This window comes from Trachymyrmex cornetzi, unplaced genomic scaffold (assembly GCF_001594075.2).
Source record: "Trachymyrmex cornetzi isolate Tcor2-1 unplaced genomic scaffold, Tcor1.1 scaffold81, whole genome shotgun sequence".
NCBI lineage: Eukaryota > Metazoa > Arthropoda > Insecta > Hymenoptera > Formicidae > Trachymyrmex > Trachymyrmex cornetzi.
The window spans coordinates 587,692-612,304 of NW_017300147.1; the positions used below are offsets into that span (position 1 = coordinate 587,692).

A 24,613-nucleotide genomic window follows, 5' to 3' on the forward strand; every position below is an offset into this window, starting at 1 on the left:
TATATTTGTGGATGAGTGTATTCACTTACCATATTTAATTCTTTTTATTTATTTAGTGTAATCACGTACAGATTGATTAAACATAATGACAATATAAAGAAAACCTTAAAGATGCCTTCAGAAGAGAGTAAATATATACATACAGGAAAATCATTGCACGTATGCATTATCCGTATTTATTCAACAATTTGTTACATTAATGTGCGACTCAACAGGCTATTTACTTCACTGCAAAACAGAGAATTAACAAAATGGTATAACAACTCAACATAAAAAAATGCGTTATAGACACTCGCGCGCATAACATTACCTGATGTAAAGAAATAGTAATGTATACAATTTTACAATTTTCAACATTCCAACGTTCACTCATTCAAAATTTCTTGTGTAATCATAACTTATTTCAGCTGCGTTTGGAAAAAAGAATTTTTGATCGCACACAACAAACAGGGTAAATTAACAGTAACAGTTCGAAATTCGATATAAGAGTGAAAATCCTCAACTTTAATCCAACGATATAAATTGTTAAAGAAGGCTCCTTTTGCTTACAAATTGATATTACCTATAACATCGTTTGCCTATATCATATTTGCCGACAGTTCATTAATTGCGCACAAAAATTGTTGTTTGCAGCTCGATTGCTTACATGCACTATTGCGCACAAATATAAAATTAAAAGAAAAAAATACGTTTGCACACATGACATTATTGCGCGTAAACTGCATTGCACACATAATATTAATTATTCCCTACAGCTCGACTGCCTACAAGCACTTAAATTACATAAGAAAATAATATATGTTTTTAAAACAGAGAATTTGTGTTTTTAAAGCAGAGAACTTGTGTTTTTAAAGCAGAGAATAATGCTTGTATGCAATCGATCTATAGGCAATAGTGAAAGTAAATAAACGTATAGGCAAATGTGACTTTACCTCTGACATTTTTATTTGTGTGTAAAAGGGCTTGTAGGCAATCGATTTGTAGATAATAATATTATGTATGCAATGCAGTTTGTGCGCGTAAAAATGTGCCTTTTTCTCTTAATTTTATATTTGTGCGCAAAAACGAACTGTTGGCAAATGTGATGTAGGCAAACGGTGTTATAGGCAATCAATTTGTAGGCAAACGAGGTCCTTCCAAATTGTTATACCTACGTGGTACGTAGTAATGTTCAACATATATCTCTGCATTCCAATTTTATATACTCCACAGTAGAAAGAAAATTAAAAAATAAAATTAAGTTATAATTCTTCTGCGTCGATCTGAGTCTTTTATGGAGCTTACATAATTTAAAGTACGTGAGCGAAGAAACAGACTGTTGTAAGAAAAATTTTGCGAAATAAGATTGTAAATAAAAATATCTGTAATAAAAGGAATGTTATATTAACAATATATAAGGAAAATGTGCTCTGATCGGTTTCCAATTTTAAAGATTACACGGACATAACAATTTTATTGAAGTAATCAAAATTTAAATGCAGTCCTGATGAAAATTTTTCTCAAAATTTTTATATGAATTGGAACACTTTTCAGAGACACAATAAGAAAGTTTATATTTTATAAGTTTATATTTTATATATAGAACTTTTTATATATGTGCGAATTCTAAAATATTCTAAAATTTTTGATAATATAATTTTTGAAAAAATGCGTTAAACTGTATTAAATTTTATAAGATTTTGTCAGAAATTTTTAGAATAAGAAAATTTAGAAATTTTACAGAATATATATATATATATATTTCAGAATTCACATTTTCAATATGAAGATTTCTCTAGACAAGATATAGACTTTCTCGGTACTTCTTGATAAGTGTTTCATTTTGTATAAAAAAACTGAAGAAATTTTCTAAAAAGTTATAAAATAACTCACTGTCAGATATTCTGAAAATTCCGAATTTACATAAAAAATATGAAAAATGATATGAAAAGATCCGAGAAAAATGTTCACCGGAGAGATCTGAAAATAATTTTGTTATATAATTCTGACTATTAAAATAATTATGTGAAACGTTCCAGTTGAATGCTAGAATATAAAAATTTTATATTCAGCAGCGTTCTTCATCATGCTTGTGTTTCCTACATAATTATATTCATCCATAATTATTTTGATGGTTCCATTAAAAATTATTTTCAGATCTGCATCTACCTAAATTGTTTAATACTTTATAGCAAAATAGTTCTTTTTGTGTAAGAATTTAATTTAAAAAAATTATAGCGTCATAATCAAGTATCAATTTCTCTCTTAATCCATTTATTTTCAATTTTGTTTGGAACGAAATAAATGTTTAGACTTGTACGAAATCGGTTAGCTACTAATCTGTCCGTATATTATCTATCAGTACCGTTGCTGTCGTATTTGAAGTTATCCACAGATTTCGCGTTTGGAAAGAGGCGCAGCAACTCGAGGACAATGCCGTTCGTCCATCCGAAACCATCCTGTACGTTATATTCGCCACCACCGCCACCCTCGCCTGGATGCATGGCGTTATACTGAAATTCAAAGATTAATTACTTTGTGTAATCGGGCGAATTTCTGATTCGCAAAGCAAATCGCGCCGCATCGTGCGAAAGTAATCAAGACTGGCATTATAAATTATCACTTCCTCCGTGGTTTCCGTCATAGCAGCGAGTTAATTCGCGTTGAGGAATACTTATCTTGCAGTGGAAATCTAATTTCTCTCGATCTCGCGAGAGAACTTGGGTGAACTTTCCTCAGTTAGTTAAACGATACTTATAGCGTCGTCATCTGAGCGATTGAGAGCTCGCCGGGAGTGAAGCGAATCTTCATCGAAATGTTCGTTCTGACGGTAAAGGAATATTTTGTTTTAAGATTTCTCGATGTTCATTAGAACCACATGTAAATTTCAATCGAACAGCATTTTTAATTGTCTCATTAGACCAAGCTTGTTCAATTTCAGTTCTAGACCAAAAATGCAAAGCCATCGTCGCAAAAAAAATCAATATGGGTAAGATTTCGCAGACTGTAAAGTGTTGATACGGATCTGACTAGCGACGCTTATTAACACTTTACAGACCAAATCTTACATTGAATTTTTTTATGTAAGTCGATGGCTTTGCATTTTGGCTTTGGAGCTCAAATTGGATAGACCATATATAGTGCCTCGATCTTTTTTGCCATTTAGAACTTCAAGTTGATCTTCATTGAAGATTATTTAAACGTTTGTTTAAAAATTCGTTCTTTTAAAAAGCTAATTAAAAGAGAATTAACTCGAGCTCGACAAATAATCAGTTTTGCAAATGGAAAATGTAATTTCAATTCCCTTACGTCAACGCGTAAAATCTCGCAAGAGACGGAATACCTTCCGATCGAAGATCCTTTCTCATCTTCAGAATGGAGCAGGCGCAAGAAACTTTGATTGAATCGATTGAGCATGTTTGTTCAACAAAATGGACTGGCTATTTCCTGCGACAGCTCGTTATTGATACACCGGTAACGACAAGATGTGATCTGTACAAAGTATCGAAGTGTAAATTTCGTCCACCATTCTCTAGAAATGACACTCGTATAATTGTATCTTGTATCATGGCTTAAATTATGCTATTAAATTAATTTTATTGAATAGTTGCGTTATTATAATGCGGCTATGCTAGATGTGTTAATCGTTATTGCTTCCTAAATCATGATGTACGGACACGAGGAAAAGTCAGCTCGATAACATTAATGAGAATGGAAGGAGCGAAGCAATTTTCTTACATTAAGAAAAATTTGTTTTACATGTTTGGATTTTTCTTATTTGAGTAGCGTTATTAAATTTTTCTGTGGAAATGTACTCATGTATCGTATTTATTTCATACTACGATACGTTAGACCTCACGTTCTCAAATTTTAAATATGGACATTTTGCGGAATTTTTTTGTTTTTCATTAATTGTTCATGGCTTGTTTGTTTCTTTATCATTTTTTTCAATTACACATTGAGTTAACGTTTCATTCTTTATACATAGAATTCATCTTCGATCGTTACCACTAGACTTGCTAACCTTGTGTCACGAATTGGTGGAGATGGAATGAGTGGTCACTCTCTCGTTTAGCCATAGAAGTTACTCTATATTGTATGGTTCAGATATACTGAAGATGGCTCGAAGGGAAGCCGAAACGTCCGACTTATCGTAATATAAAATAAATTTCTTTATCGCACGATTTACCGCGAATTAAAATCTCTCATTAGCCCTCTATTTGTTTTTTATTTATAAATTCAATAATTAAAAGGGTATGACGAAAAGTAAATATTCTTGTGTATGTGTTTATAAATATAATTTGAAAGGAGGAAGATTCTCAAGTTTTTTTTTACTATTTTTAGTAAATTTAACTATTCCAGATTGTAAAACATTATAATAAAAACGATATAATATCAAGCGTCGATAGTTTAATACAGCTGATCTCTTTGCGGTTAAATAAATACAATAGTAAAATAAATTTGATGAAAAGTAAATAGAAACGCTATGCAGAGAGACGACGACGTGTAATTTAAAAAGCAAGAAGATTCTCGTTCTTTCATTCTATCTAATATTAGCTATTACGGACACTTTCTTTTCAATATGCACGAGCACCGATAGAGACAGTGTTTTCCTTTTTTCCCGAGAGATCGGTGTAATGTATAAAATATCTTCTCGCTGAGAAACGCGCCCCTAGTCGTACCATTCCCGCACGCAACCGTATTTTCCTCTCCATAAACAAAGGGTGGCAAAACAAAACAGACGGATTAGAACGAATCACATACACGCGCCACATATATGTATGTACCTCGGACAATATTTCTCGATGGCTTTTCATCCTTCTCTCGTTTCTGTCCGCGTTCCAGTAGGGCAGCAAGGTACGCGGAATGACAAAGGAAACGAGGCGAGGTCACCCTCGTGCTAGACACGTCCGCGAGCGACCATCTCTCGCCTCATATCGAAATTCAAGACTCTTCCGAAATATACCTCATCAAGTTTCCGTATCAAAAAGAAACACAAGAAGATACTACAGACAGCACCGGGACTAAAGTAGATATTTATAGTAGTAAAAATAGTGCTCTGTCACTGCGTCCATGTTAAATATTATTTGTACTAGTATTTTTATCATTGATATCAGCTACGTACGTGTTAATATTTGAACGCCGATACTAACAAAGTAAATTTTGAATAAATAGAAGAGACCTTTATATTGCGAGAGGTGAATGTGAAATTAAACAATATTGGGTGCGTAATCCACTTGGCACTACAAATGCTTCGAAGTATTTGTTTGACTAATCGGAAGAAAGAATTTTATTAATTGACAAATAAAAAAATGCTTCAAATTAAGCATATGTAGCATCAAGTGGGCTGCAACTATCACAAGTTAAATAAACATGAAGAACAAAAGTATTAAGCCAAATAAAATGTGACAATAAAAAGTATAAAAAAGGGATTTTATATTGCGAGAGAGAGATGGATGTGCAATATAATATAATATCTATATTATAAGTTAAATAAATGTGAAGAACAAAAATATTAAATCAAATAAAATGTGAAAATAAAAAATGTTACGATTACAATAGATAACAAATAAAAAATATAAAAATAATAACAGATACAAAAACATGTAAGTATAAAAACAATTAATTTATACTTTCCCAGCAAACGAGAAATTATTGAAAAATGTTGAAAATTATTCATTGGAGCGATGTCGAATCAAGTGTTTTTGAATTTTTCTATCCGTAATCCGCTCGAACCAGGTAATTATGAATTAATTATTTGCTTTCTGTATCTCACCCAATGTGCATAAAAATGAAACGTGCGATCAATCCGATTGAATTACGTATTGCTAATTTTTTTGGCATTTTACCCAATGTTCAACGCAATGAACGTGCGACTAATTTGTTCGAATTTAATGTGCGATATTGAAGAATTATCTAACAAGGGAGACTCACCAACTGCTAGTCGCCGATCTCAGCAAGTGATCATTAAAAAAGATGCGTGCTTTCCAATGATACGTCACTTTCTAGGATCACGGACTTCCGCATATTTTTATTTCTAAATCTATATGAATCTATGTATATAAACCCACTAGAGTTCATATTATTACGTTTATCTAAACGTATAGAAACAGATTCAGTATATTCAGTTTCTACAAAATTCAATATCTTTTTCGCGGAGAGAGATAACGCGGTTTCGAAAACTTGATTCTCATACGTATTTATCCAATCCAATTCGTACTCATTAGCTGGGTTTATATCTTATTTTATATCTTATTATATATAATCTTTTCTTTCCTTTTTTTTTAATAAAAGAATTACTTTTTTTATAGGAATTAAATTCATTTATATATTTTGAAGAACACTTCTTCGATTAGCTCGAACTATAGATATCTGTTATCTGTGTCTGAACTAGTATACGCTTTTGGAACTTAAAATGAGATCGATATTATATGTTTGCCATTTGGCGAAAGCGAGAAAGAAAGTTCTTGTGCAGGAATAAAAAACAGATCGGACGCATCAATATAGAATCTATCATTCTGCTTGAGAGATTCAATATATTTCCAATGCAAGTAGTCGTGTAGAACATCAGTCGCGATTTGTCGACACAAGAAATATTTCCTTTTAATCTTTTGGTTCGCCAGCGAAGGATCGATCTAACGCGAGAAAAATGGACTTACCTTTTCAAACATCTTGCCATATTCGTCGTAACCGAGATAATTTGATTTAAGCCACCTGTCGGCCAGTGTTTTGGCCAAATCGACCGCTTGTTTTATTTCAGTTTGATAGAGACCCAGAATCAGGAAAGATTGCAACGGCGGCCACGCATTCGGGAAGTCCCATTGTTCGCCGGTGTAGTTCATGGAGGATGGCGTGCCACCTGTGACCGGACAAGCGTATCGTTTTTTTACGTTAATGTTTGTAACGCAATTGATTATTGCGCCTTTTGATTCGAGATGATCGAACCCGAGAGATTAGAATCAAAGTCACCAAGCGTGAAAGTACGTCTTAACCCCTTTGCGCCCCAATGATGTGTTCGATTTCCGACTTGGCTGATTTTTATCCAAATATTTTTCTTTCGAGCGAGACAACATTTGGTAAACTTTTATAAAAGAGTCTAACTTATAAAAAAATATTGTAATTTAAAAATTTGCAATGTAGGTATATAAGAAATATGAAATAACCAAAATAATAAATATATGATTGCATCGAATAATATGACTTAAAAAAAATCTAATGTACCAAATTAAAAATTAAAATCTAAATGATATAGTCTTAACAAAGTTAAATTCTATTAAATTAAAAAGTAAAACCCAAGTGGTTATTATCTTTGTTATTTATAACTCTAATTGTACTTAACTCTAACTATACGTATTATTTATATAAAAGATTTGATATCAACAACTGGCGCCAAGTTAAATCTCATACCAACCATACCAAATAAAAAAGAATATAATCCAAATGGTACCTACCACGTATACTTTTAGCGCCTTTCTTTACCTTTTTTAAAAAGGTAATCTTTTACACGAATGATACATAAAATTTTGTGGAATTTAACTTGGCGCCAATTGTTATAATACCAAATCTTTTATACGAATGAGATTCATATAATTAGAGTTAAGTAATAAAGATAGTACCACTCAGGTTTTACTCTTAATATATCTTGATTAGTTAAGACTGTATCATTTGGGTTTCAATTTAAAATTTAAAATTTTTTTTAAACACTTTAATTCTCTCTCTGTCAAAAATGATTACTCTTCGAAAAAAAAAAAACCAATTATTGTTTTTCTTCGAGGAGTACTAATTTTTGACAGAGAGAGAATTAATGCCATTACTTGTGTTGGAATACGATGATCTTCAATAAGAGAGAATTATCTTTGAAGAAGAATTAAAATACCGACTACGCGAATTAACGAGACAACACGACTTCGTGAAATTAGGTATCACGCGCGGTATTATTCGATGGATTAACTTTAAGAAAAACGGATGAATGGAGATCAATTGAATATTGGAAGTTCAAATTCAGCGGAGGTTAGAAATCTCATCGACAAAGAAACTCTGATGTGGGAGGATATCGAAATATATGCATTCAATCGAATTATTGATTTCAATCTGATTCATAGCCACTGCGTGTATTTGAGGTTTTATGTTGAAAGAAGGAAAGGAAAACATTTCGTCATTTACTATAAGAAGGACAACACTCTACTTACCAAAATACAAGTCGATCTTGTTTTTTTTGATATAAGAAACGGATTGCAGTGCATATTTATTCTTCTTTTTTGGATCGTAGCTCATGGTGTACAGAGGCGACAGATTCGTAGGGTAGAATACATTCCTGGACTGCTTATTTCTCATGTCGTAATCGAGCCAGATTCCCTCATCCTCATTCCATAGCACGTTGTCAATGGCAGCTTGATATTGCGAGGAAATCTGGGCGTAATAAACGTTTTTCTGAAATAAGAAAGAGGAGAAGATTGTAACAACGATATGTGGACGCCGTAATGTAACGCAATCAATAATAAACGATTTGGGACAAAAATGTAAACGATATTATGCCATTTATCTAATCAAATTAAAGTTATTTCTTTCGGATTTCTATAGGCAATTGTTTAAAATAACATCTACGATTAGCCTGTATTTCAACCTCTGCTCGCTTATTGAGACTCGCTTAGGGGCTCTACACAATAAAAGGAACAGGGAACAGAGAACAGAGAATAAGAATTTCAACCTATCAGAAATCATGTATTGTGGAATACGCAGTGTGTATTCCGCAATACATGATTTCTGATAGATTGAAATTCTTATTCTCTGTTCTCTGTTCCCTGTTCCTTTTATTGTGCGGAGCCCCTTATACTACGTAATAAATGAGGATTGGGAATAGTATACCGTGTCCTGATTTTCAAAGTAATATTACCATATCGCGCTTTAATGTGTTGCGGCAATAAATACAGCATTATGCATGGGGGTTATTCTGTACTAAGCGCAACGTTGTTTGAGTATCTGACTGTGAGTGAAAGGGTGATTAGGCCAGTCTCCAAAGGTTTTGAAAAGGAAGAAATTATAAACAGGTATTTTTTTTTAATCGACAGTTTGGAACATAAAAATACTAAATTAGAAAATGTTACAACATTAAGGGAGACACTTGCAAGTTATTAAGCAACAAAGTCTTTTTTTATTTTTCGATTAAAATTCGAAAATGAGAAGAGATAACGAAAAATGACAGGAAAGCTTTCTGTTGCTGCTGAAATTCCCTACAAACAAAATAAGTACTTATCGAGCTACCATGAATAGAACCGGAGATACTGCGCAGTGAAGATGAGTGAAATTTCTTGAAAAAACGAACGGTTAAAATGAACACTTTTTTAGTTATTGCCTTCTACATCGTTTTTAGTGCATCGGAAAGTTAAAAGTAACATAAGATAATTTTAAGTAGACATCTTACCTGAAAAAAAGTGCCTACTTTTGGAGCTCGATATCTCTGGAAGTATTAATCGTATGGAATTCAATTTAGGCTTATTTTTTCAGGTAAGATGTCTATTTTAAATTATCTTATGTCACTTTCAATTTTTCGATGCACTTAAAACGATGTAGAAGGTAATAACTGAAAAAGTGCTCATTTTTGCTGTTTTTTCAGGAAATTTCACTCATCTTCAAATCGCTGTATCTCTGGTTCTATTCATAGTACAAAGCTCGATTGGTACTTATTTTGTAGGGCATTTCAGCAGCAATGAAAAAGCTCGCTTGTCATTTTTCGTTATCTCTTTTCATTATCTCTTTTCATTTTCAAATTTTAATCGAAAAACAAAAAAAAACTTTGTTGCTTAATAAATGTCTCCCTTAGGCCCAATTTCATAATATATGGTTACCTAAAGATTAAAGGTAACCAAGAAATTTATGAATGAATTTTATTGATGAATCTGCTGGAACCTTTAATCTTTACAGGTAACCATATATTGTGAAAACGAGCCTTAATGTTGTAGCACTTTCTAATTTAATTTTTTTATACCTCAAACTGTTGATTAAAACAGGAAAACACCTGTTTATAATTTCTTCCTATTTTGCCGCCATTTTCATTTCTAACGACTAAAATTCTAGGTTTAGCAAAAAGCTTACCTTCACGTTGTTCAGGATAAAGTGGAAGCGGGCGAGCATCCTGGCGTTCCGCTGTAATATCGCATTCAATTCGACGGGTATGATGTCACTTGTGGAGACGTTAACGAGACTAAGATTGGCGTTCTTGTTAGTCCGTATGCACCATCTATAGGAGAAGTCCCAGCCACTCTCCGCTGCGGCTTTCAAGTCGTTATAAATCGACTCACGTTCCTGCTCCGGTACTTGCTGCACCAACTGATAATCCTCCCTGTAAGAACACGCATACGTTTGTTCTTACGTACTATTTTTTTATAATTAAAATGATAATGAAAGACTGCTGTGATCGATGCAGGTGTTGAAGTGAATTCTGTATAGAACAAACCGTCGCGCGGTATGTGCTGCCTCTCAATTGAGAACTAAAGGACGCTGTAATATGAATAGGATATTTTAAATGAACTTGGAATAACTCTGTGAAAAAAGCGACGTTTATTCTGGCGCTGCTGATACAGGAAGATGTTTTATTAGGGATACAACAGATATCCGGCAACTATCCAGTTTCCGGCCTATCCGGTTAGTTTTGTTTACAAACAACGACGGCCGTCGGTCAATGCTGCCGTAACGTGAGAGCTGACAAATACTAAAATCAAGCAACTTAAGGGGATTCTAAAGATCCGACGATTAGTCATATTGAAAATAGCACTTGCACACACAGACAATTTACATGTCATTGACATCACTACATCAATATCTCACTCACGTGTGTATGCCACACATACATATAAATTTTCGTATAACAATTACGTTTTAATTAAATGTCCAAGTCCAATTTTAATAACTCCATACTGTTTCTTTATGCAAACTACTAATCTGTGGATTACTATTTCATAAGTACAGATTGTACAGCTTTTATATGAAGCAAATGTTGTCACGACGTGACAGCTCTGGAGTGTCATATTGGACTAAGAAATGGTAAAGGAGATCTTAATTTTGAAATTTTTTGTCATTCCCGGCATAGACTCCACCTCACAGACACGTACATTAATGAGTATACTTTAATTCTGGAAAAGGATTTTTAAGTCAGTAAAAGAAGAAAAAAGTAATTAAATTAAGAAAAAATACTGATGCTTGTTTCCACCAATTTATATTAACTTTAATCTTGATTTAACATACTTTTTATCTTTTCCCAAGTTCTATGAATTAGAAAAGGATAAAGAGCGAGTTAAACCGGAATTAAAATTAATCTACATTGATAGAAACAGATATAAGAATTAGATATTAAACTGCATTGTGATTAAAAATAAGAATGAATGTTTATTATTAACATGCGCTATGGCTTTGCTTTTAATACGTCGTACGTCTAATGCAAAAAGGTCTGTCTAATCTTTTCAGTTTTCATTATTATTCCCCGTATATTGTAAAGTCATTTACTTAATGTAATTGTAAACAAAACTGACCGGATAGGCCGGAAACCGGATAGTTGCCGGATATCTATTGCATCCCTAATAAAATTATATTCAAAATTTTTTGTTTTCGACTTTTTCCTCAACAGTTATACGTTCACTCGGGAAACTTCTTAATGATATCTTTGTAACAGTATCTTTTACGAAAAGAACTTACTTGTAGCTTTCTGGTCGAGGTCCGTGGCTGTTTACTACGTAATGTGCCATCTTATAGGTTTTACCGTTCTTCTTTACATCTACCGTCTTTTTGTTATGCCAATATTCAAACTCCTTTTCAAGGATTGCTATATTTTTCTTCAGAAATTTGCGATCTTTCGTGTAGTTATAATACTTTGCGACCTAAAAAACATTCACGTCGTTAAGGCAAAACAGATTCTGAGTTCTTTAAGAAATAGTTCGAAACAAAGAGATAGTAGATTATACGTAGAAGATTCGTTGGGAAAGATCTCTATACAAAATACAAGACTTGAACGTTTTGCAATAAAGGCAGAAACTTGGACATTGTCCGGTAGTACGTACCATTGGTATTAACAAGGGCGGTTGACTTCGCGATAAGTAATAAACTCTGCCACCGTTCGGTATGAAACCGTATCTCTCTACCATAGAGAGGAAATTCTCGATCATTCCTTTAACGGTTACGTGCATGTCGCATAACAAGAGTCCCTCGATTATCCAGTAACTATCCCAGTAATAAAACTCTGTAGCAAAATTTGGTCTTTCATTTCATAAGCTTCTTCTCTCTTTTTTTTGTACAACATTGAAAATTTTTAATTTACTGAATATTATGTAGAAGCAACACGCGCATAATGGTCTCCGATAATAAAACAAATAAGTTTGAAAGCTACATACACAATTCATATTACAAGGAAGACATTCGTCCCCTAATACATTCCATGTCATGTTAATTTTAGAAGACCGTGTCTCCTGATTAAAACTTGACCATTATGCCGTGTGAATTATTGGTGTTTTGATTTGTGTTAATTATTTATTTATTAAATAACAAACATTTCATAATGGTTAAAGAGTTATAAATGTTATTATTAGATATAAATGAGGAGATGTAATATTGCATTGTATCTATATCATGATTATGTTTTTACATATATATATACATATGATATGTATTAAAAATTATTTTATAATTACAGAAACATCACCGATATATCACTTTGTTTTTAGACAATCTTTCTTAATAAAAACTACAATTAAAACGTTAGAAATATAAATAAAGATTAGAAAGTGTCTACTATTAAATAATATATATGTAGCAGTCTTATAATATTATTTATAAGTTTGCAATAATTCAACTTTTTCGTAAGATAAGCGTGACCCACGTGGTACGGAACATGTTAATTTCAAATTATAATTCTTTTGGTTAGTCAAAAACGAAAGCGTTTCCTCTGCAATGGTTCTTCAGTATTTAAAGTTTTCCACCAAGAAATGTCTATAGCATTCGTGCACAATATAAATAAATATATATATATATATATGTGTATATTGTATACATATGTGTATATATACATATATGATATATAATAATTTTTATCACATGTACATGTATTATATGTATATGTATATGATGTATAAACAAATATAGAAGACTTTAATATAACATCTAAGTATGGTTTTCACCTCACAATTGCGCCGTTCATTGTTGCTAGACTCTCACTAGCCTACTTTAGTTATATTTTTATGTTGTTTATATGTATATGTATACATATGTACATATATTATAATAAAAATTATTATCACCTTAGCGGCATAAAACATATAAAAAGTAAACCACTTCTTTTGCTACTACCAACGCAAATCAACAAAAATAGCTGAGTAGTCACAAAAATTATCAACATTATTACTATCAAGAATAAAAAAGTTTTTACAGATGCAATTTTTTTTAAAGTTCATAAAATAAGAATTTTTTATGCATGCAATCTCTCTCTCTCTCTCTCTCTCCAAAGAAGTTATAAAGTTAAGAATATAAAAGAGCAAAGTTAAATGCTTTTAATATTCATGGAAATATGCAAGTCAATAAAAATGTTTTAAGGATGTAAATCACGCGTCCGGCTAAATTCGCTAAACAATCATTTTATTTGATAGACTGAAATATCTTACTAATGAAATAATTAGACACTGGCTCGTTGACTTTAAAAAATTGGAAAATGAATTTTAATTCGCACGCGGGAAATTACCTCTAAATCGTCCACCGGGAATGACAAAAGTGTTATTTACGTAGATCAAACTGTGCCGCTGCGGATTGACCACCAAGTCCTTATTTATTTTTCTTGCCAGAGTCTTCCAAATGTAGTTCAAGCGTTTTGCCCATTTGCGATACTGGGGATCGTTGATGGACTTTAAAATACCAGGATTTTCCTTCCAGTCCGGCAATGTCGAATTATCCAGTTCGTCCCGCATAGCAAAGTTTTCCGCGACGAACGTAGCTACCTCGGTGCGATTAGGAGAGTTGCTGGTAGCCTTCATCAAAACGTTGAAGCTAACACAAATCGAATTAAATTAGCTCTGACGCACTTATAGTGCACCTTATAGTATACTCTTTCTCTTTCTCTAGATTTACGGGTGATTTTAAAAGTTTCTGTATTGTAATAAAATTCTTCTATATAAAACTCACTTTATAATTTAAATTAAATTTTAACGATTCTGTAAAGTGTAACAATTCTATTTATAATTTCATATGCCATATGTTTTGTGTTATTGTATAATTATATATTATATGACGGTAAAACTTTGGCCAAAGCATTTTAACAAATTGATGTAGATGTTCTATATCTAACGAATTTAGAAATAAATTAATGAGAGAAAAAAAGAAGAATTATTTTAAAATTTATTTATTTAAATTATGGAATATACTTCTCTCTCTTTGTGGAAAAAATATATTGAAATATATTTAAAAAATGTAGGATAGGACCATCTAAGAGTATAATACGCACTTTTTTTTTCTTCATGCTATATAACTTATATAAGAATCCGAGTTTGAACGATAAAATGCTGCTTAAATTATTCTTTATATAATACGAGTTTGTGAATTAAAATTTTGTCAAACATAAACACTCATTTTTACAGGAGATTAATTTTATTAAGAAAATAAAAATACGTACTCTTGAATAATTATGTTCTCAAAAGCACGCATTATAAAAAACAAGTGTCATTGTATTGAAAAACAATGTTGATTAAGATAAAAAAGAACATTTATTTTTTATTAAATACACATTTTTACAAATACCTAAAGGATTTTTTATATATAGATGTCACACAAATAAGTTTTCGTCCAACGTGACGGTCGATCTCAGCGCAATCAATATGAGACTGCAATTTTGGCACTAGATCCAATTTTTACCGGATTTAGGATTAAAATACAAAGCATTACAAAATTTATAAATTGTATCATCGTTATCATCATCTATCTGCTATCATTGTTTTTAACGGGCTGAATGAAATTTGCAAAAACATTTAAGCCATGTCACTTTTTATTTTTATTCTTTTTGTAATATAACCATATAAAGACTATTACAAACATTAAGTAAATATTACAAACATTTAGTAATATATATCATTAAGCACGAAGCAAAGACATGTATGCACACGATATAAATACAAAAATCAATTAATTTATTCGTGACAAATACAATAAGAAAATGATTAAAATTACATGAGTTATTGTATATCTCCCTTATCATGCGCGTGCACTGCAACAATCACAACTATTTATCTTTTATACACAGATTGGCTAACCATTTGGGTTAACCAAAAAGGCACATCCTGTGTGAGTTTCAGCTATTACTGTCTAAATTGCATCATAAAGCTCAATATGTACTCTTAAGCAGTGCGTACTCTAAAGCAATCTTAGCCTCTCGGATAACAATGCCCGCATAGTAATATCATGATGCACGCACGTCGCGAATTATTCGCACAGCGCGGACGTGATGGGGGCATACGTGCGAGCGCAATGAATCGCATTATGCAATCACGCCGTGCGTATCACGCCGTGCGCACACCATGCTATTATCATACTGCTCGCACAACGTGATGGGGGCATGCGTGCGAGCGCAATGAATCGCATTTATGCAACAACACGTCAAGCGTATCATGCACACATTTTTCTCATATTCGACCGTGATTGACCGTGATCAATTTCTTACGACTTATGGCTTACAGTCCTATTTATAGAACAGGCTATAGCATGGATATCCGAAGATTTTTTCCAAGGGGGACATGATTCAAAATATAGTAATAGTAATAATATTATAATAACGTCAAATGCTCTTCCTTGCCCTTCTCCTCTCTATGATGCAAACGTTAAGCCGCTAAGCCGCTACCGCTGCTATCAGCTATGAATGCCGCACGCATGCGAGCATCAGTGAGATTCATATGCGTGCGTGTCACCCGTGCGGGTCACCGTGAGTCTCACATGTGGATCAGAGAGATACGTCTCCGTATGAGGACGCGTATGTTCAGAGTGACAGCCATGTGTATTGGGTAGGTACCCTTAGAGACCTTCTAATAAGAGTCGCGACATGAGAAAGCCGCATTTTGATTGGTCCAGCATGTTTTAACAATTCCCGCCATTTGAATATCTACATTTGAATATCTACATTCGTCTTAAATTTCAACAATATAATTAAAAATTAAAATGATTTATTTTAAAGGCATTAACAAATAGATTGCTTATACATTACATGTTGAAATAACGCATGCGAGAAAAGAATTTGTTGTTGCAGGCATCCAATTTTTCACACCATTTCCCCAACATCTTTTGCCAACATTTTTCGTCCATAAAGCACAATGTTCGCAATTTCGAGGAAATGCTTTTAATATGTAGCCTTTGGCTATTGAGTTATTACAAAATGGGGCTGCACACCCAACCATTTTTAATAACTTTCTTTAATAACTTTTAGTGCAAAATATAGAATACAACGTTACGCGTGTTTTGTCAGTTGCCGTTAGCGCAAGTAGATTAGAAACGCGTTAAGATTAGACAGAGATACTAATATATTTCTCTCTCTCTCTGTTATCAATTTTGTTAAAACTACTACCCTGCATACAAAAGTCGGCTCAAATCGTCTCGTGTCGCGACTCTGATTAGAGGGTCTCTACTCAACATGCGTGGCTGTCACTCTCATACAATCGGCCGCCCTCCCTTCCCCCTCCCCCCCAGACTGCCATTAACATAGGGAAGGCTCACTCCAGTCTCCAGTATGTATATAGAGCTCACTGCCGTGGACGCAGGTGGAGTGGATCTCGCTTCATGTAGAAAGTCGAAAACCCACGTGGAAAATTTATTTCATTAGTAACTTTTTAACGAGTACCGAGAGAGCGCCGCGTCAATGATTTTGACCTTCTTAAAGGTCAATATCAAGATCACTCGGAAATTATTTATTCAGGGCGGGCTGTGTGTAAAAATAAATATTTTCCTTCCTTTTATACAATTATCCGCAAAAGGAAATAGATTGAGTGCATCGAGAAAGATATATACGGAACGACAGAAACAATCTTCTTTTATCATTTTTTTAAAAGAGAAAAAGAGATATTAAGTTTCATACGTTTCAATTTTCTTGTTTTTATCGAGACATCAACTTACTTTTCGACGGTCACATTTGGATCGTGTAACTGGTAAAGGTCCACAAAGGTTTTGCCGTCATTAAAAATTCCAGCGAGCTGCACCGTATGTAACAGAGGTCCTTCACAGTAAACTTGGCTGAAAATCAATACAGAAATGTAACGAAAACTGTAATTATCAAACATTGACGATTAAGTAAAAATTCAATATTTTTACGCGGCGATGTTTGCAATACGTAATATAGTACGTTCGACAGTGACTAACGTTAAATTAACAGATTTCTTCCAAGTATTATTCGACTGTGTCAATGCAGTTGCGGATAGTAATAAATCAAAACAGTCGTTGTTATTGAAAAACCTACAGAGTAATTCTCCTGGAGGCGAATTAATCATTACATCTCATATATACATAGACAATTTATTTCGCAACACAAATAGTTACGAGATAACTTAGGATGAAGAAATAAACCAACACCTTTGATTAATTAAGCTCAGAGGAATGATAAATTACAAAATTTTGCCTTTCACAAAAGCACCGTGCGCGCAATACGGAACCTATCTCATTATATGCTTCGTTGAGAACACTTTCATGTGAATTGTATTGTGCTTTATATTTGCGATTATATGCTTAAACGAATGCATATACGATATGGTAAGTTCATCATGATAAGTTCTAGCGTGGTACACGAAAATACAACTTATAAAAGGAAACATGACATAACATCAAAAAAATCTAATTTCCCTACACTCCTGGGATATAAAACTATTTTTGCTATTGGTATTTCTTTATATTAGGGGACACCTCTTCGATGACCTTAACTTTGACATATGTTGTGACTCTAAGTGACCTTCAAAAAGTTTTAGGTGACGGTCACTATCCGTTCAAAAGTTATTAACAAAAGTTATTAACAAAAACAGGACACAAAAGACCCATACGTGTGTAGTAAAGGTCCGAAAAATCATTGCGTATATTCCGGATTAAATTAAAATCGCTAGTATATCTTCAATCATTAATTAATCGTAGATACAGTTAATTATTTCTATTTGACTTATCTTTCGGCAAAGTTAGCAATTTAATGTAACAACTGTATTAAACGTTTAAATTTTCTAACAATAAGTAAGATTTTTAATTTTAATTTTTTTAATTAGTTTGAGGATTTTTTCGATCCTTAGCTGTTAATTCCTCTCCTCCGAATTGTCATACAATTAATCCCAAATAAGTTTAACGAAAGATTATGCCCAGTTTGGGTTAAACAGCACTGAGACATAACTAGGATTGTAGGGCATCAAAAAGGGATTAAAAAGTTCCATATGCACAACTTTGTAAAATGAATTCCTCGAGTGCTACAGTTGTTCAACTTATTATGACCATGTATTGTATCATAAATTTTATTCTTTTGGAGTGAGATTTCACTCTTTTGGAGTGAAAGTCACTCTAAGGAATGAAGTCTCATTTCAAAAAAAGGATTGATATTTTATTCTTTCAGTAAATCCAAAAGAATGAAATCTTACTTTAAAAAAGAATAAAAAATCTGCCATTCTCTCTTGTTCAAGTTTTCACTCTTCAAAAAGAGTGTTCACTCTTCAAAAAGAGTGAAAAGTTTTCACTCTTTTTAAGACTAGCTCAAAAAGATTTCGAGAGCAACGATTACAGCGTTGATATAACTTTTGAAAATTTTTTTATAAGTTTCTTTTAAAATTCTCTTTAATTCTCACGTCTCACATGTCCTTTGAATTGTCGTAGCGTTCTCCCTTTATATACAACTTGAGTTGAAGAAACAGAAAAAAGTCACACAGAGATAAATCAGGTGAATATAAAGGATAGTGAAGCATAAGAATTTGTTTTCGTGCTAAAAATTGGGTCACAGTTCCAGCCGTGTGGGCGGGCGCGTGTCGTGCAGCAAAAAAATCTCTTTCCTTCCATTGGTCTCGTCGAACTCGTTGAATCCTTTTGCAAAGATGATTCAGTACATCCAGGTAGAAATGGGAGTTCATAGTGGTGTAAGAACAAACTTCTTGTTATGCCTTGAGAAATCAAAAATGCAATGAGTATGATTTTCGTTTTTTATTTTATTATTCGAACTTTTATCGGTTTTGGTTTATTTGGGTTTAGTCAAACGTGACAAACATTCATCATCGTAAGTAATTTTCATAGCTTCGAACATTTTCGTAACTGTTTTCCCAATTTTAAAATTAAATTTAAAAAGTTAATATTATCGTCAATTATACGATTTAGTCGAAAAAATAAAAGAAAGTGATTATATTACATGTGAATGAAAGAACATTTCTAAAAAAAAGACTAAAACTTTTGCAAATACCTAATGAAAAATTATATTGTTGTTAATCGATAAGCCATCAATAAACTATATGTAAAAAATTTCATGTAACCAAAAAAAAGTAAAACAAATAACTTTCACTCGCGATTTTATCGATTGTTTTACTTTTTAAATGCGAACGTATACGAACGTTGTCAGATTACTAACAGATAAGCGGTTATCACAGTACCCTAATTTTTCAAATTGATAATGATTTTATTCGACGTGAAGTCATAAATATGAGTGTTAATGCTACACAATTTCTTAAGATAAAGCAAATGTAAACGTTTGTTTGTTCTGCTATCTTTGATGTAGTTAAACGTCAAAATAATATTAAATAATATTTTTCAATTTTAAAATAAGAAGTTAACTCAAATTCTACGTTTGAAAGACTTTAATCACTTGGTTTAATTGTACTTATTCATTAACGTTTCTGTCTTAGAATTAGAATATTTAGAAGATTATGTTCAAATAGAATGCTGTCTTTGTACCTATGGCTGTGGCTTCTTGAAAAGCCAAGTAGTAATATAGAACAGGAGAAATTATAGAATGCAATAATATTAAAAGGTCAAGTTTCTTAAGAGTTAAAAGCGATGCAAATCCATTTTCCTCGTCTGTTACAATGTAGCTGAAATGCTGCTGTTATAAAATTTGTATAATATAAAAAACACATTTGGACTTCTTTTATTTATCATATACTGTAGTGAATACAATTAATTAATTAATTAATTTTATATTATTGTACCCTAATGTGCGTGTTTTATATTATCTTCGACAATTAATTTTACATTATCTTATAGCCAAGCAAGAGACTAATCAATTAATGGAACTTGTAACTTCTCTCTTAATTAGCTTTCTCGGTTTCTACTTCGGAAAACTTCAACTAAACCAGCTTAATTCCATAATTAAGAAACGACGATTCTTAACAAAGTATGTAAATATTCCCCTATCCGCTTGACCAGACTAAATAATTATGAACAGTAACAAAAGCAGTATTATGTTGTGTCGAAACTCATAGATGATACGAAAGTACATATCAGGGAATTATACAAACATTCATCAAGAAGTTATCTCTTGTAGCGATAAGTATTCTGACGAGGAGTGTAATTGTGTCCTCGAGACAATGGCGAAAGTTTCATTCTGCTACGAATGACCTGACTGCCGAATGAGGGATCGGTAAATGGTCCAAGTGACTGCAAAAGCTTCAATGGTACCAAGATTACTTTGTATAAACTCGTGCCAAATCCGCATTTATACTTTGCCGTTTAAAAATATATACCTCATAAATGCACGATTTTGCTTAAGTATCTAGAGTTAGATACAGATGTGAAAATAATTGTGTTCGACCGTAAAAATAATTATGTAGGATGCTCAAGCTTATTACTAGACTGTCCAAATTACTTGCGGCATTATGTTTAAGCATTCTATACATAATAATTTTGATAATGTAACAAAGTTATTTTTAGATCTGATTTATCCGAGTTTTAGATATTTCAGCAAATCTTTCATTCTGTTTATAAATAACTCTGAAACAATTTTGACGTGAGCGTGTTTCTTTGTGTGATTATAAAAGACTGCCGAAGAAGAGAAAATTGTTGACTTATTTGGACAAGATTACTTTTGGTAACATCAATATCAATTTCCGTAAAAGTTCACATGCGTTTACTGAATTTGTACATCTATTTTCTATCAAAACGTTTTTAAAAACTTCCTGATAAAAGAGAGAAAGAAAAGGAATATTAAAAAATAAACATGAAAAAAAAACGTTTACAAGACAGAAAATGGTAAAATTTTCTTTGGACAAATTTCTAAGAAACAGGATGAAAAAGGGGAAAAAAGTGCTGAAAGTGTAATGTTCTACATATGAAAGATCAATATGTCCGTATGGAAGCAATCGATTGAACAAACGATCGATAAAACAAATAATGAAACTTCAGTCAAATTTATACTGGGGAAAAATGTTATAAATTTTAATAAATGTTTATTTGAATAGAATTAGTTGAATATTTACTAAATGTAATCATATACAATATTTAGTTGATATACGAAAATCATTAATTTGATTTAATTAGCATTTCTTTCATATTTATTTATTAAATCAAAGTAACCAAAAAACACACCAAGTTAAGAGAAAGTCAAAATGACATAATTTAATGTTATAAACGATTTTTGGTTACATAATTTGACTGTTCATTGATTTTAAGGATCAAAATAATTCGATATTTTGTCGATTTTTATCCGTTCCTTAGGTAAATATTAGATAAATTAAATAGTTTCCGAATAAATATTTATTAACTCTTAATCTTTAGTTAGTTAACGCGCAAAAATACGTCATTACATAAAATGACTTATGGGTTTGCGACGATGGTTAATTTAAGAATTAATACACACGATAATATATTCCAATCCTTTACTCGAGACTACATACGATGTGTATTCCATTTTTTTCTTTGCAAGTTTTAAAGTTACTTTAAAGAAAAGTTTAAAGTGTCCATATTTCCTAGATTTTCTCTATGGTAAGTTTTAAGAGTACTTTTTCAAAGTTTTCTAAAGTAAATTTTCCCAAGGGGGAACGAGATAATGATTTTCTAAAAATCGCTGAATATTACGGTCTATTGCCAAATACAAACGCAAGACTGGATAGGACCGCTCACCGTCGTTACTGGACATGCGGAAAGTTGTTTATTACAAACGGTCTGGGCTACGCACGAACAACGAAAGAAAATATCTCCTCACGCTAAACGGTCGTATTGCGCTGCGTGCTTGTATTTAGTGATAGACCGGACGGATACGCATTTATTGGGAGATTTTTAGAAATTAATATCTTGTTAACTATTATGAAAATTGCAAAATGGTAAAGAACTCTTTGATTTAGTTTAGTACGTTCTACCTGCTCACGAGAGATGATGCCATAGGTATGGGATATCCTATATGGGAGAGTTAGCGGTCTAGTACATACACTGAAAAAAAATTTACAAAATTTGAATAAATATTTGTTTAGATAGTACTAATGGAACCATTTGCTTACAAAAAATAAATATTTATTCGATTAAAAAAAATAATACTTAAATTAAATAAATATTTATTTACTGTAGATAAATGGCCCTATTGATACTAAACAAATATTTATTCAAATTTTGTAAATTTTTTTCAGTGTACTATAAAAGTCTGTGAAGGGCTGCGCAGAATAAAAAAAATAGGGAACAGAGAATAAGAATTTTAACCTATCAGAAACCATGTACTGCAGAATACACAGTTTCTGATAGATTGAAATTCGTATTTTCTATTTCTTGTTTCCTATTTCGTTGATTGCGCAGCTCCTGATTTTTACTCACCTGTCACAAAGATCCGCCGGTCCAGGGTAGGTGATGCGGTCGACGTACGCGATCGAAGCCGCATTGTTCAGGCCGATTACAAGGAAGATTACTAAAACCGCGATGATCATGTTCCGTTGTAAGTATTCAGTCCAACATGCAGGTTTAATACTCATCGATCGCGTACGGCAAGGTGAACGAGATCCGTTGATCTCGTAAAAGTGCGCTCGTGATCGACGTCGGTGAAAAATCAAATAAGTTCCTGCCCCCGTATCTCGGACGATATAACCGAGCGCGTACTTGCTGATCGGTTATATCTGCGTCGTATACGAGCGTGAGTTCGCCGATAACGCCTGTTCGGCGAAGGCAAGTGGGCGACTTCTCCCCGGCTGGTCGTTGATTACGTGCACGGTGCGCACTATGCAAATTTCGGGAAGAAAAGTACGCGCTACCGTGCCATTTATCCGGTGCAGAAGATAAGCGTCGAATTGAGGCCAATAGCGGGAAATGATATGACTCGAGGAAAAAAAGCTATGCAATCGCCGTTAAGGCAATATCATAGATCATTTAAAGGTATCATATCGTAATGATGTGGGTAAGACTCAAGATGTTGTGTAGTTCTTTCTGAAACAAGCTCCTTTTAGTAGTCTAATTTTGTGAACAGAATGGATCGAGTACGGGACAGTACGAATATTTCGGCTTATTATTAATTATCGAAATATTCCGATATTCGTATATAATGGAATATTCTAGTTATTATTAAAGATAAAAGTATAACGTGAGATGCACGCGTATACTCAATTGCGCTGATCCTTAAAAATGAAAAAATTCCAAAATGTTATTTTAACTAGCGTTAAAAATAAGTTTTATATAAAATGGAATCATTTTAAGCAATTGTTGTATAAGGTAAAGAATATTTTGTATTTTTGTGTTGAAAAATGGTCTGTTAACATTTTTTGTATTGAATTTTCAACATATACGAGTTTTAATTTAACATAATATGACCATGTTATTTGAATATTTTGCATTAATCCAACGCTAGAATTGCAACTGTGCGATATTTGACCAATCTGATAATTCCTTCTTTTCCAGTTAATTTTGATTTGCACATCGGACTTTAGATTTTTGTGACTTTTCATAAACAATCAGTTAATTACAAGTAATTTTACTTTTATGATGACAAAGCTCCTTCGTAAAAATTCAGAGTTACCTTGAACCACGATTAGATTAATTTAAACTCGCGGTCTAATGTTAAATTGATGTTCAATATTTCTTATTGTCATAAAAAAAATAACACTCTCTATGGATAAATAAATAAACAATATAAAAATAACGTATTTTTTTTAAGCACAAGTTCTAAGATAAATGAATGAAATGTTAATTTGATGTCAACTGTATTAAAAAAACGGCCAAAGACAAACGAATAAATTGGGATGTTATAAATATATTAATAGAATTTAATGTTTAATATCATTACGCATTAAAATCATTACGCTGGCCTTATAATGTATTATAGTGTGATAGGTCTCTCTTTTTCTAATCACCACTACAATTTTAAATTTATGTATTAATTTTGTATCTAATATCTTTGCGACTGCTGAAGAAGACTTTTATAAAGTTGAAACTTGTTTTCGCTTGATTTTAATGCTTTTTAAACATTCTATTAATATATTTATAACATCCAAATTTATTCGCTCATCTTTTAATATAGGTTTTTAATACAGTTGACATTGTGTTTCAATAACTAGCAGGTTATTAGTGTTTATCTTAATTTAATATATTAGAAATGTTAAGTTTATTGAAGAAATATAGCTTTTATGATTTACTTCTAAATTGGGTCACTATTACATTTTTTTTATTAATTGTTTTATAACATTTGTGTTATTTTCTAACATATTTATTT

The 24,613-nt window shown here is 32.3% G+C and overlaps 1 protein-coding gene across 1 annotated transcript; it reads right to left on the reverse strand.

The window, feature by feature from the left end:
* Positions 1 to 1,998: 1,998 nt before the first annotated feature.
* On the reverse strand, positions 1,999 to 23,049 carry LOC108768590 (trehalase). The gene is made up of 9 exons (XM_018519070.1): positions 22,732 to 23,049; positions 17,104 to 17,220; positions 13,700 to 14,001; positions 12,030 to 12,208; positions 11,668 to 11,849; positions 10,072 to 10,318; positions 8,169 to 8,409; positions 6,639 to 6,838; positions 1,999 to 2,492 (listed from the first exon to the last, which is right to left on the reverse strand). Exons 1-9 carry the CDS (start codon positions 22,884 to 22,886, stop codon positions 2,331 to 2,333), a joined length of 1,785 nt encoding a protein of 594 aa, XP_018374572.1. The 5' UTR covers positions 22,887 to 23,049; the 3' UTR covers positions 1,999 to 2,330.
* Between the last annotated feature and the right edge of the window lie 1,564 nt (positions 23,050 to 24,613).